This window comes from Hyaloscypha bicolor (assembly GCF_002865645.1).
Source record: "Hyaloscypha bicolor E unplaced genomic scaffold K444scaffold_108, whole genome shotgun sequence".
Classification (NCBI taxonomy): Eukaryota; Fungi; Ascomycota; class Leotiomycetes; order Helotiales; family Hyaloscyphaceae; genus Hyaloscypha; species Hyaloscypha bicolor.
Genome location: NW_020194610.1, coordinates 145,363 through 159,326, shown reverse-complemented (window position 1 = coordinate 159,326; position 13,964 = coordinate 145,363). Strand labels below are relative to the sequence as shown.

The 13,964-nt window shown below is 45.8% G+C and overlaps 3 protein-coding genes across 3 annotated transcripts; 1 reads left to right on the top strand and 2 right to left on the bottom strand.

Annotated features, from left to right (window-relative positions):
* Nucleotides 1-4,725: 4,725 nt before the first annotated feature.
* Nucleotides 4,726-5,686, bottom strand: K444DRAFT_644242 (uncharacterized protein; the record flags this gene model as incomplete). Its single annotated transcript, XM_024884940.1, has 5 exons — nt 4,726-4,755; nt 4,829-4,851; nt 4,894-5,015; nt 5,216-5,531; nt 5,659-5,686. 5 exons carry the CDS (start codon nt 5,684-5,686, stop codon nt 4,726-4,728), a joined length of 519 nt encoding a protein of 172 aa, XP_024734873.1.
* A 564-nt stretch (nt 5,687-6,250) lies between these two features.
* Nucleotides 6,251-8,625, bottom strand: K444DRAFT_614659 (P-loop containing nucleoside triphosphate hydrolase protein). The gene is made up of 3 exons (XM_024880570.1): nt 7,556-8,625; nt 7,081-7,505; nt 6,251-7,028 (listed from the first exon to the last, which is right to left on the bottom strand). Exons 1-3 carry the CDS (start codon nt 8,465-8,467, stop codon nt 6,413-6,415), a joined length of 1,953 nt encoding a protein of 650 aa, XP_024734872.1. The 5' UTR covers nt 8,468-8,625; the 3' UTR covers nt 6,251-6,412.
* Nucleotides 8,626-8,747: 122 nt separating this feature from the next.
* Nucleotides 8,748-13,463, top strand: K444DRAFT_614658 (uncharacterized protein). The gene is made up of 3 exons (XM_024880569.1): nt 8,748-10,596; nt 10,655-12,435; nt 12,490-13,463. Exons 1-3 carry the CDS (start codon nt 8,969-8,971, stop codon nt 13,230-13,232), a joined length of 4,152 nt encoding a protein of 1,383 aa, XP_024734871.1. The 5' UTR covers nt 8,748-8,968; the 3' UTR covers nt 13,233-13,463.
* The last annotated feature ends 501 nt before the right edge of the window (nt 13,464-13,964 follow it).

Below are 13,964 nucleotides of genomic sequence, written 5' to 3'. Positions count from 1 at the left end.
TTTTAGTTTTGAGGGGTTGTGAGTGGGAGAGGGTTGTGAATGGGAAGGGAAAGAGTAAGGGAATGACAATGAGGGAAAGAAGACGAGATTTATACTTTATTTTGAGTTGCAGCTGATTTGTGAGTTCCGTACTAACTGAACTTTAGGGAAATGGTTTGTGAGTACGAGTGATAATTTAGTAATGAATGACCGTATTACTGCACTAGAACAAAGTCAATTTCATAGGAATCTAGTACAGGAGCAAGATGAGATGGGTTTTGTCCGAGAAAGGGCTGAATGGTGTCAAGGGACCACCTGGTCAAGAAAGAGCTTGCTAACTAGAAGCAGGACAAAGCGCTTCTGCTTACGAGAGCTGTACGAGATTTGTCGGCCGCTGCTAGACCACCCCCCACCCCCCTTCCCGGTTGGATTCGGGCCCGCATTTTTATTAAGGACCGCGAGTCTCCGGGCAGTACGAATTGAATGTCTGGCTATTCGCAATTTCGACTAATAAGCCGGTAAGCAGCGCACTGGGTTAACCTGTGTGCTCCACCTAGGGGTGAAATTTTTTTACATAATTATATTATATATAACGGGGTCAGCTTTATTTTATATATAATGGGGTCAGCTTTATTATATGCATAATTTTATATGTCATTTATGGATTTTTTAATGCAAATGACAGGTCACATGGCATGCTTTTAGGACTAAAGTTATACTTTTATTCTTCTCCCACCCATATTCTGCAAGTGGGAGAAGTGGGTCTCACATGTATTAATTTCTAGCCCTGTGATTGGTCCAATTCGAAACCTCCATTGGACCTACATAAAATAACGTATAATGGGGTTAAGAGCTTTATTTATAATTATACCATAATGGGGTGGGGATTATATATAATTATTCACCCCTAGCTCCACCGGGTGAGTTACAGGGGTGTGAATGAGGATTATTGAGGACCCACCGGGTTATTTCTGCCTGATTTTTGACTTAAAGAAAATCGACTTTTTAACCTCAAGATAGAACCAGTTCTATAATACTTTTATAACAGATAAGTTAGGGTTTGCCAGGGGTCCGGGAGGCGGTGAAAGCCTCCCGCTTGAGAACATTTTAGAAATGGTTTTAATATAGTTAGAAAATAGTATTTGGGTTATTTACTATAAAGACATAGTTAATATATAGCGAATAGAATACAGCTTTGCTGTGTCCTGTTCGCTGTGCTATATAGACGGAAAGTTGATGTCTGACGAAAATCTCATCTGGTTACTTTGAAAATGGTTACTTTGAACCCCTGTCACCTCACCCGGCAAAGTACACGGGTTAACCAGCTACGCTAATAGTCGGACTTAACGTCGCGCTAAAGGGGCCCTTCCCTTTAGTCGGGGAAAGCAAGTTGTCCCGGGAAAGCAAGATGTCCCGCACCAAATAAAATCCTTAATAACTTGAAACCTTAACCTTTTTAAATAATTCTAAGTAATAAAATTAAAAATATAAGCCTTATAAACTAGATACGATTCTCTAAATCTTAAAAAAAGATGTGGGTAGAGAGTTATTAAGGTTTTAATAATAAAATTACGAGAAATACAAAAATTATAAGAATTATTTATTCGCAACTATTTTGCGAGTATTAGATCTATGACTTTTGCTTAATTATAAATTTTTATTCTTTTACTTAAAACTTTAGCTCATAATTATGTAATAGATAACTATAAGATTGCAAATAAAATATATTAATTAGATTTTCTATAGCTAGTTCCTAATATTGTTTTTTAGAAGGCAAAAAAAGCTAGTACGGGATATCTTGCTTTCCCCGACTAAAGGGAAGGGCCCCTTTAGCGCGACATCAAGTCCGACTGTTATAGACTCCTAATAAGCTTGATTCCGCGGCATTATCTAGCGCTATTACTATTTGGCGGGGTTTTATATAGTCGTATAATAAGCTTTGAAATATTCTCAGAAAAACTTAAAATCGAAAACTAAGAATATATAAGAATAAAAGATTACTTTAATAATACAATAATTATATATTTAACTAAATACTATAACTTTACTTATTTCTATATATTAAATCGAGAAATATACTAGACTAATTACTTTATTTTTATATATAAGAAAGGCTAATTTAAACTAAAAAATTAACTATAAATAAAACTAATTTAAAGAAAAATTAAGAAATAGTAAAGCTATAATCTTATTTAATATTATTTATATATTTACTAATTATATTATATCTCTTATTAATATTTTCTTTTTATTTTTACTATTATTTTTCTTATATTATTTCTTATTTTCATAATTCTAAAATACTTGCTTTTTATAAGAGATTTAAAATACTTATAATATAATAACAAGTTGTTTTTAGTAAGATTTATTATATAATTAGATATTAATAAGTATATATAATGAGATTAATATTATAATAATATATAAGTAACTAATTTAATACCAAAAATTAATATATATTAAGCTATAAATATATAGTAATAATATATTACTAGATCTTTAAATAATAGTATATTTCTATATTTAATAACTTCTAATTAAAAGTTACTGGGCCAATGCAAATTTGGCCTCAAATATTACTAAAATTACTATTTATTGAGTCAAGACGTTATATAAACAAAGAGAACTGCGGGGACGCTATTAAAGCTCTGAAACACGCTTCACTGCCTTGCTTATAGGTCGAAATTGCGGACAGTCAGAAGTTCAATTCGTACTGTCCAGAGACGCTTCGTTGGGTCTTTCTTGCAAAGTCATCCATTCATGGTGATGTATTGAGCCCCCGGTGAGCAGAACACCATCGATCTCCTCATAGAGCCTCAGCGAGGTCTGACTCGCGATCCGTTGTGCCATGCTAAGGGAGACCATGCTGCAAATTTTCTCGTCCTGTTTAGTGGACGTCATGAAACGGGTGTGGTCATCAGCCTCTTCCTCGGATGATCTACTCTGGCCTCGGAACGGCCTTCATCTCCTACTGCCCAGCTTGGTGTATTCGTGTCACGTCACTAGCTACCTATTCCATGGTAGGAGCTCTCAACAGGCTCCCTATTGCTGTCAGCGGCCTTTTATTCTTCTCTGCGTCAGTCACATTCGAAAGTGCGTCAGCCATCATGATCGGGTTCATCAGTGGTATTGTTCACTCCTGGGCAGAGGTTATACAAGCGCAGATGGACAAGATGTCATTTCCCACAGCTCGAACAGCCGTGGAGCACAAAGGCATAAAACACCCCTTTAGCAGGTGACTATGGACTCAAGTCACAGCGACTTGTAAGTTACAGGTATATTTTCAGTCGGGCATGGCAATCGCAACATCATGGCCCACAATCGAGAAACGCAACGATGTGATGCAGTAAAGATCTTTGAAATTGTGGTTGGGTGGGTGATTAGAAAGAATGCACATATCTTTAAATTGGTGCCTTGGTCAATTTTAAAATTTGGTGCAGAAGCTCTAGGAAGTGTCGACAGACTAACTGGCACAAAAGGACATCGAGCATTGAATGAATTGAAATACTTTTGTCGCACCTATTTTTCGACAGTTGCTCACTAAGCTCCTATCACCTGGGGAACTATTTTACCTGGCGAACTCCTCCCTACCAACTTCTTATTGCTACTTTCATACAGGCTACCGTAAGCTTGACCGGCATAATATCGAAAGTCTCGCTCAAGTTTCGAGTCAACCGGTCTGCAGCGCCTCTATCCACATCCTTCAAGATCTATGTACACGACTGGACAGCTGACTCTCCTCTTTCCATCCTGGCGACTTTCCACATTTTCCCCTTTCCTTAACGCGAACGACAACAAATGAAGCTATCAGGATAGAATTCTACAACCCACAGGGAACAACAAGCGAGACACAAGATTATCCCAGCACGAAGACACAGAACCCAATGGAGACCCTAACAACACCCGCGACCCCGAGTTCACCGGACAAGATAGAGGCAGCAGTACCTGGTTGAAGGAAGTAGCCTGGCTGATTGCGGAACTTAAGAGTGCGACAATAACTCAGACTAGGACTATTGAAGCAATAAAAACGGAGCCAAGAGAAGTGCAAGCAGGAATAACGAACATTGATGGCCCGAAACGAGAGTGTTCGGGGGGGAATCCAATCCCATGAAGGAGGATAAGCGATATAAGGGGAGACTGTAGAACGTGACCACAGCCGGTCACTATCAGGAAATTTGTGAAATTGGACGCGAATGCTGGGAAGAGGAGATAAAGGCGAGATTGGTGGTATCCCGAAAATTTGAGCCTATTGAGAGATAACTCACTAGCTCCTAATGTGGAACAATGCAGAAGAATACGGGAATGGTTTCGTATCATCTGGTGGATCTTTGACAGGCCACCTAGCCTCTAACGCAATTTCAAGGGATTGCGGTTGCTTCTAAGTGTACCTGGTATCCCGTCTAAAGAACCATTGATCCCTATACTATACTGCTCTAAGCCACGGATCCTGCAACAGTTCATTTGCCGCCGGTCTATCCCTGGGATCCAGCTTCATAATCTTACAAATGAACGTCCTGTCCTCTTCGGTGAGTTCCTTATCCTCCGCCTCCGAAAAAGCTTCCATTTTTGATGGTCTATGATGTACTGTATAGCATCACCTGTAAAATTCCATCTCCCGTCCTCTCTTGGAAGAATATCAAAGTAGCTCAGTGGAAAAGGTCCGACAAATGCGATTTGCTTTACTAGAACATGGTTAGGATAAGCCTCATCTCTGGTCCAGCATCCTTGGGATAGGTTGAAGATATGCTAGCCTAATCTCCATATTAGGCTTATGAGCTGAACGAGGTCAGCGAGACGATCGGTGCTATAAAACTGCAGTGGTGTAGATGCGCAGATCTAAGTCACTTACTGTTGTACCAAATGACCAGGTATCTGTTGCAGTGCCCCATCTCAGATTTCACATAGCCTCTAGACTCCTGAACGTATGAGCTCCAATCATATACCCGTTCTTTCCGGGCTTCAGGTGGTCTTTCGAGTTCACGAAACATGCGTCGCCACAATCGCCTAGCCCAGCCTCTCTGAATCGATGTGGCCCGCTGCGATAAATGATGAGAATGCTATCCGGTTTGACATCTAGAGTTTGGTTGGTATCAGTCATGTCTAGAACCCAAAGCAATAAAGCAAAGAGAGAGAGGGGCAAAGCTATTAGCCAATCTCATGAAATGCTTGTAGCGCTTCAATGATCCTCTTCATGATGAATTTAATTTCGGGGGTTTCAGGCCTTTTCTGATTCGACACATTTAAGGGATTATCGTCGAGGCGTTTTAACACTAGGGATGGTGGGTTTTGTGTCTCATCCAGCAGCCGGCGAATTCTTGGCCGGCCATTAAAATTCATGAGGACATTGCGTTCGATTTCCAAGAGATACTTGGGTGCGTTCTTTATGATCACCTTGCCCAGGCTTGGATACCTATTTAGTGTTAGAGACAATGGGGATCGATTAATGAGCAGGGCTTCACACGTAGCAGTCCAAATATCTTTGTGAAGTTGCTTCGAGAGTATGTAGGAGCCCACCTTCCCTTTGATACATTGGCCTACTTTGAGACCAGCAGCTAAACATTGAAATTAAGCGTAATCCTCCTAACGCCACTCCTCACTCGTTGTCTACGGGTTCTAATATTGCATTTTTGCGGGTGCGGTTTGAAAATTCTTCCTTGGTTACTAGACAAGAGCATTAACTAACTGCATCTTGATATAGATCGACCATAGTTCTGGCTGAGAGATAAGGAGTAGTTCTCGGGCAATTGGTTCTAATCCCGTTCTCCCTCGGGCTTCTCGAGAAATCCCGGCGAAGTCGTTCATCTCGGAATGATTTCGTCTAAGTCGTAAGTCGTCTTCGTTTTCGGGCCACTTCTCGCCATTCACAATTCCTTCCACGTAGCATGGGCCCTTTAGCTAATATGTCTCCTCCTCTTCCTTCCGAACTATAGGAAGCCGTATAAACAGGTATAAACATAAAGAGTAAAAGCAAGATTTTTCTACTTTTAAAATATATTATAATCTTAGGGGAAACTCTTTATTTTAAATTCTTTAGATTTTAAAGCTATATAAGAGAGAGTCTTCTTTTATTTCCTTTTAATTATTTTGGAAAGAAAGGAAAAAGAAAGTAAGAAAGACTTTAATATTAGAGAGAAACTTCCTAAATTCCTTTTTTAGAATAAAAGAATATATAAGAAGATAAGAAAAGTCTTTAATTTTAAGAAATGCTTCTAATTTTTTATAAATAAATATTATATTTATAAGTATAAAGACTTATTAAATCTTAAAAGAAGACCTCTTAAATTCGCTTCTCTTTTAAGCTTCCAGTAGTTTTATAATATTTTTTATTATATAAGAGATTTCTCCTCTTATATAAACAATTTTCAGCAGCAGCCACCTCGCTTAACTAAAAGCTAGCTTTATACTAGTCTAAATCAGGCTTTTAGTAAAACTATTATTCATACTCATCAGGCTCCATAGATAGGATTGAGCTCCGCCTCAGCAGATTTCCAACCCCTACCCCTGACTGCCCAGACGTCTTCAACGCCCTAGCTTCGTCTCTGATCCTCTTGTCGAACGCATCCCTCACCTTGAGCACGTCCGTGAGATGATGTTGCTGCAGCTTGGCACCCTGGAACCTTGCAATCGTCCGGGCAGTGTTCACCGCGTTCGAAATCTCTCTTCCATTCAGCTCCCGTAACTCGAGAACTTCCACGGCCTTGCTAATGTTTGGCAGGTCAATCTTGCCCCCTGGGATCTTCTCTAAGTACTGGATCCAGATGCGGCGTCTGATGTGGCTCGCGGGCGGGTCGAAGCCCAGCGCTAAGTGGATGCGGGACCTGATGGCCTTATCGAATGATTGGAGGATGTTGGTTGTGAGGAAGACGATGCCAGAGAAGTACTCGAGCTCTCGCAGGAAGATGGCTACCATAGAATTGCGCTTCCCGTCCCCGCCGCCGGTATCGTCGCGTGCTTGAAGGAAGACGTCGGCCTCGTCGAGTAGGACCACGGCTTTCCATGTGGTGGCGTACTGGAAGATCTGTTTGAGTCTCCACTCAAAAGTCCATGGGCTTTAAATCCATATCAGCACTAGAGTTGAGAAATGATGATTGGTGGACTGACATGTTGTCTCTATTCAACTCTCCCAACGAAGTACTAACCAGAGCCTTGTGCGTCCCTTCAGCCGCTGTCTCTGCAGAAAGCGTTTTGCCGGACCCGGGTGTCCCGTGCAGTAGTATCACTAAGCCTTTGCCCTTCTGTTCCGGCTGATTTCGCGCATTGTCAGGGTACTCGTGCGACGTCACCAACGCTCGTAGGATCAACTTCTGCTCCTCATTTAGTATCAGGAAAGACCACACGTTCTCTTTCCATTTGACGGTGGTAATCTTGTCGACGAGAAAGCGACACCAGTCCTTGCGGCTTAGGGAATAACCAACTGCATAGGGCGGGCATAGCAGCGGCTCGGCCTCGACAACCTTGATGCCGACCTGGTTGGAGTACTGGTCCTCCTGGAATGTCTTCCGGTCTAGAATCACGCGACCGGTTTCCTAGAGCATGTCAGCGCGTGCAATACTCGAAGGAACTCCGAATCAGCTACCGTATAAGGCAACCAGACGCCGTCAAAGTCGGCCATGTCAGGGTGCCAGAACGAGTACGGTGGCTCCTTGAGATAGTGCGCGATGCCGTCATATTCCTGTACCGACACATTTTTGTGGTCAAGAAATTTCTCACCACGTTTTGTAAGCCTCTCTTCCAGATCATCTTCCCCTTTCACAAACCTGCGCGGATAAACAGGCAGATCAGTGATGAAAGCCGGGTTTTCCTGACCAAACTGTTTCTTCTGATACATAATGATCTTGTGCTTGGCTTCTCCAGCTCGAGCTCCATCATGATCAGTGTACGTGCAATGAACTTCCAAGTATGGGCCTTTAGTTGTGCTGACTTCGTACACGGTTTTATGGCATCTCAGGAGCCATGGATGGTCGAGCACTTGAGTATAGACCAGGTCCCCAGGACGGAACAGGATCCAGGCGCTGAAATACGTGATCCGGCCTTCTTTCACCGTCGCCATGATTTTGTCTCGGTCGGGGCCAATCTCGAATTCCATAAACTCGAATAAGAGGTTTAGGTGCATGCGCACGTCCGCATCGTCCGTCTCTTTACGATAGAGGTCCAACTCGTCCCACCAGTGCATCAGCATCTGGAAGGGGCTGCTGAGCTCCAAAGGGGAGTTGAAGTCCGAGGACACGGTGGTGTATGATACAATGACATTGCGGAAGGCTTTCAGCAGATGCGGCGAGTTGACCTTGAGAGTCACAGACCCGTGTCCTCCCTTGTCGGCGTGGTCGCGCCGGATAACCAAGGCATAAGCGTCGTCGCCATGCCCGGTCTCTGCCGCCTTGAAAGGGTCGGTCAATGACTTGAGGGCGGATTCGCCGTCTTTCCTGGTGGTTTTATGGTAGGCTCTGAACTCGCATCGCGAGCCGGTCTTTGGGTCGGGAACGGACATGATGGCTGGCCCGGGTGTTCTGGGATGTTTCGGGTCTGGAAGAGCCAAGGATAGAAGTCAAGCTCGGACGACTCAGGCTAGTTCACGAAACGAAACTTGCAAATCAATCGCATATGTCGAGACGGTGCAGGAGGGGCGCTTCAAAGGCATGCACAGTGGAGGGATAGAAGGTTTTGGTCGATCCGGTCAACCGTACTTGCACATCTTTCGTGGCTGAGGAATGCTCACGTAAGCGGCGGAAGGCAGCAAAACGATTGACAAAATCGTGCAGCTGAACGCTATCACGAAACACGACAATTACTATGACCCCACATATTGCATCACCAAGGCTAATTGTTAGCGGAATACATACCCGCTGTTTAACATCGGTTACGGCGATTCTGTCAACCGCTTGGGCGGACAAGGGAACCGTCTTTCGCCATCCCAACGGGAAGTGGAAAATCTCGCTCGCCTTGAGGGGCACCCGCCACCACTTCCAAAGCTGAAAGAGCAAGCACTCTCATGGCCAAAGCACTATCGAAAAGCCCCCTCGAGAAGGCGATCGACGAGGTCTGGGCAGATCTAAAGCAGAAGGACTATGTGAAGAATGAATTTTACAAGGAGCTTCTCGGCGGCGACCCACAGCTAGACTCTCCGGGAAATGGCACCCCACAGAGCCAACTCTCGGCCGACAAACTGCGGCAGTACATGAAAGACCTCGAGCCTCAAGTCCGAGGCCGACGCGACTATCATATTCTCTCTCGAGTGGGCCCATTTGTTGATAGTCTACAAACGTTGATGAAAACCTGCGAGACGCTCTTTCAAGCCACTCCCTTTGGAGTCAACATCGTATTTTCAGGGGCTCAAATCCTCCTTCGAATCTCGTCGAGCCTCGATTACTTCGATACCGTCCTAGAAGCCATGGATCGGATTGGGAAGATTATAGTGTGCTACGGGAAGTTCGCCGGCGCATATCACGACCCTCAATTTCAGAGGTGTCTGGTCAGTTCATATCAGAAGATCATCCTCTTCTGGGGCAAGGCCTCGCAGACATTGGCACAGAGCAACATCAGAAGAACCATCAGGATGGCGTTTAAGAGCATCGCTAAGCCTCTCGACCGCGAGATTAAGGAGGCCCTAGATGGGATTGAAAAAGATGCCAGGGACGTGCAGCGTATCGCTCAAGCGACTGAGGCGGAACAAACGTCAAAGGATCGAGTGGAGAAGAGGAGAAAAGCAATCCTTGATTGGATTTTAGGCCAAGAGAATGTGGATACAAGGCTTCAGCTCCAGGGCCAGCTCGAACGGCTACAAGCGGGCACTTGCACCTGGCTCTTTGACGATCCGCGGTTCCAGGACTGGAAAGACGCCAAGAATAACGCCATACTATGGTACAACGCACCCCCTGGCTCAGGAAAGAGTATTCTGTCATCGGCCGTGGTGAACCATCTTGTCGGCGAGGGCCAGGATGTCGCGTACTCGTTCTACTCTTTCAGCGATCCTTGGCGCCGCCACGGCCTTAACGGCCTGCGGTCTCTGGCACTTCAGCTTATTATCATACTAGAGAACCACGACCATCCCATACCGGATAAGGTGACGAGCATCTACGAGCACTCAATCAAGCTAAATGTCTGCACCATGAATTCGCTTGCGACCGCGACACAGGTCGTTCATCAGCTTATCAACGTGTGCCCTCACGTCTACCTCGTCATCGACGGGCTCGACGAATGTGCTGAAGAGAATCAGATGCTCTCTATGTTGGATCTCCTTTTGCAGACACGAACGAATGGTCTCGCGAAGTGGCTCCTCACTAGCCGCGGCGATCACTCCAAGATTCGTGCGATCATGCAGAAGTACAAAGCTGCCTCGATCACTCCTGAAGACCATGTCATCTCGAACGATATCCAGACATACTTCTCCGCGACAATGACTTCAAAGTGTGAGAAGTGCGTTGCAAAGTGGGTCGAAGACTGCAATGCCAACTTTTTGTATGCGAGCATCATATGTAACATCCTTCGCGGCAAGAACTTCACTTGTCAAGAGGAGATCGATCAGGCGCTTCGAGAGTTTCCCCCAGAGCTGAATAAATACTACATTCAATTCCTGGAAAAACTCGCAACACAGTCGGAACAAAAACAAGAACTTGCCAGGTGAGCACGATTTCTCTCTCTGCGATCACTTTAAGTGGCACGCTAACACTCGAACTAGACGTGTGTTCCTAATACTCACGGCCGGATCTCAATCCATCTCGCTTAACGAGCTCTTGAATGCACTCGCCATCCGGCCTGGCACCAGAGATCATAGCAGATCACGCGAACGGGAGCTGAGAGACATTGAGGACCTATGCCTGCCGCTTATCACATTCGACAGAAGTGGTAAGGGATCAAAGGACAACCCCGTCGTCAAGCTCTACCACAAAACGGTTCAGGACTTCTTCCTTCAAGGGCTAGATACGCTCAACGACAGACAAGACTTACGGAAGTTCTTCGTCACGTTGCAATCTTCGGCAATGGAGATGGGCATGAACTGCCTAACGTACCTGCAGTACGAGAGGTACGAACAGCCGTTAGACCCCAATGTCTTGCTGACCGAGAACTCCAAAGAGCATGCCTTCTTGCCGTATGCTGCCACGTTTTGGTTTCAGCACTTGAGAGATACCCAGCCAACCCCGGGGATCGACAAGCAAATCAAGGATTTTCTCAAGAGCCGAAACTTTTGGACCTGCCTAAGCGTGCAGAGCCGCGTAGCCAAATACCTATTCGCGCGATTCACCACCATGGCGACCGACCTGGGCGGCGCATATACGATGGGAATCAAAAGCTCAGAATTAACAGGATCTAAATCTTTGGTCGGATTGCCGCTGCCGGAGTGGTTCGACATCTACTCGCAGGACGGTAATATTCTGGACCGCTCCTTCTGCTGCTTTGTGGAGGAGTGGCGAGAGGTTCTGACCAGGTATCCAGAGGGCTTGGACCTGTGCGTGCCGCTGAGACAGTTCCCAGAGAGCTGCCACCTCACGCCTCTTGGTTGCGAGAAGAGGATCAAGGCTGCGTACCTTGAAGAGGGGTATAGAATGCACGCGGTATCAGAAGTCCACTTACTCGATGTGTCCTTCTCAAAAAAGACACTTTGGGCAGACGTATTGTACCGGGAGAAAGTTGATACAGCTCAGGTGAAAAGGTCGCTGATACCGCTATACTCGCCCAAGAAGAAGCCGTCCCCACCGACCAGCCACTCTCTTCCATTAGTCGATGGCTGGCTAATGTCTGTAACGCAGCGGGATGGGAGAGAAGCCATTGTTGAAGCGTGGAGCATCGATCCTCAGACGCTGGAAGTGAGACATACAAGAAAGGACTTCAGTGAAAAATACAAGGCGCCGTCATTTCTTCACCAAGATGTTATTGGGAGGAGAGATGGTAGCTGGGAGGTTTCGTCAACGGACACCGTGACTGGCTCTGAAAAGACACCGTTGATTCGAATATTTCACATGGTCTGGAAACCGAAGAAGAGAGAAATCCAAGCGGATGATGAGGATGACGAAGAGGACGATGTTGATTCTCTGGAAGCAGACTCAAGTGAAGAAGAGGACTCAGACGACGACATATCGGACGAAGAGGCCGTATCAGAGGAGTCAGAGTCACATGATGACGGAGACAGCGAGGACGGCTCATCTGAAGCCGAGTCGGAAGACGGAATGGGCAGCGAGGAAGAATCTTCGGCGACCGAGTATAGTTCTGACGATGGCAGTTGTGTCAACGACTGTTTGATATTGGTACCGCAAAGTGGCGAACCATATTGGCACAACTGGTCGAGCTCGTCAAGTATATGGCGCAGAATAGCATGCGCTACACACCCAAGTTTACCACTGGTGGTTGTGACACATACGCCGAGTCAGCTGGAGTTGATCAGCCTAGAAAAGCAGACTCGGAAGACGACGCACCTCCCTGAACTTTCGGACCTACGGGATGCCCCAGAGGCAAGCACGCGAGGTGGGTTTCGCACTTCACCAATCTCATCACTATAACTGACAACCAGCCTCCCAGAGCTCCGTTTCTCCCCTTGCGGCAACTACCTCCACTTCCTCTCTATCGCCTTCACCTCCGACCGAACTAGCACAACCTGTCGCCTCACCGCCTCGACCTTCAACTTCAACGCCGGCGGAAACGTCGACAACACGCTCGTGCGCGAGTGCCAAGCCAGCAGCTGCACCTACACCTTCGGCGACCGGCTGTGCGACACGCCCCACCCCCTCGCGCTGACGCACTGGGCCGACGACCATGTCCTCGTCGCCCTGCCGCCGCTGACATGCGACCCCAAAATCATCAAGGTGGCCCTCAACTGCGCGGGCGACAACGCCGTCTCGACGCTGCGCAAGCCGATCTACTTCCCGGCCTCGACGCCGCGGCGGAAGGCGCGCTTGCTGTACAGGCCGGGCACGGACGGGAAGGACGATTGCGTCTACCTGGCGCTTGGTGCGTTGATGGCAAATAGTTCTGGGGATGCATCATTGCCGGCAGACGGTGCGCAGTTGACAGGTGACGAGGCATCCTCAGAAGATACCCCAAGTCGAGCAAGTCCCCCCGTCGTCGTTCGGTGGAAGGTAGGGCCGGAAGACGGATGGGGGGCGTGGGATGCCGAGACTGACTCCAAATCGGGCGATATAAAGAAGGAAGGGAACCTGTGGAATGTCTTGAGGGGAAGCTTTGTGGAAAGTGAGAAATGCTTTAGTGTTCCTGTTCGCAGCGGGCTGGACTGGAGGCGGAAGGGGTACTTGAGTTGTGGATGAATGTGATGATATGATTTCCGTGGGTAGATATTCCCTGAAGAGAACGAAGATCCCAGGCTCCCAGGGTTCCCTTCTCAAAAGTTGCCTACTCTGTTATCGATGCGATCGATCGTGTCCACCGTAGGGTCATATCCTTGCTCCAGGTGATGTTGTCACACATGAAAGAGTAACAAGACTACAGTCTGCAGCAAGAGTTGAAAAGAGGCATACAACCTTATCAAATAGCCTGGCATTAACAACTTATAAATATAAATATAAATATGTATATATAATATATTAACTATTTCTTTAATAGTATATCTTTTAATTATTAATTAATATATTATTTAGGAAACTTATTATTAAGAAAGCTATTATGAAAGATAAGAAAATAAGGCTTATATAATATATATATTTAATATATATTAACTTCTTTAGCTATTGCTGTTATTGGCAGCGATTCGATTTATCTTCTCATTAAGGCATCCTCAATTCAATAAACACTAAACTACACTATGTATCAACTGCGCTCTTTCCCCTCGCTTGTTTGTAGCACTCAGTACAACGTTTCCGGAACTAGCCAAGGATATCCCCTATCAAACTGCGAAGATCCACGTGATCTAGAATCCTGCGATAAATCTGTACAGTCTGCGCCACAGGTTAAAAGTTTCGACTGGAGGAACGTTTGATCTGGCTGGGTATTGACACCGTCTTTCAATACTGGGATTTCTAATGCGAATTCTTCAATAGCAA

What these genes read in the sequence shown, in the direction of transcription:
- K444DRAFT_614658 (XM_024880569.1), top strand. Translation starts at nt 8,969, where the DNA reads ATGGCCAAAGCACTATCGAAAAGCCCCCTCGAGAAGGCGATCGACGAG. An exon ending in CAAAAACAAGAACTTGCCAG is followed by an intron (nt 10,597 to 10,654) that starts GTGAGCACGATT and finishes CACTCGAACTAG; the next exon opens with ACGTGTGTTCCTAATACTCA. An exon ending in CCCAGAGGCAAGCACGCGAG is followed by an intron (nt 12,436 to 12,489) that starts GTGGGTTTCGCA and finishes CCAGCCTCCCAG; the next exon opens with AGCTCCGTTTCTCCCCTTGC.
- K444DRAFT_614659 (XM_024880570.1), bottom strand. Translation starts at nt 8,467, where the DNA reads ATGTCCGTTCCCGACCCAAAGACCGGCTCGCGATGCGAGTTCAGAGCC. An exon ending in GCGTCTGGTTGCCTTATACG is followed by an intron (nt 7,506 to 7,555) that starts GTAGCTGATTCG and finishes GACATGCTCTAG; the next exon opens with GAAACCGGTCGCGTGATTCT. An exon ending in GAGTTGAATAGAGACAACAT is followed by an intron (nt 7,029 to 7,080) that starts GTCAGTCCACCA and finishes ATGGATTTAAAG; the next exon opens with CCCATGGACTTTTGAGTGGA.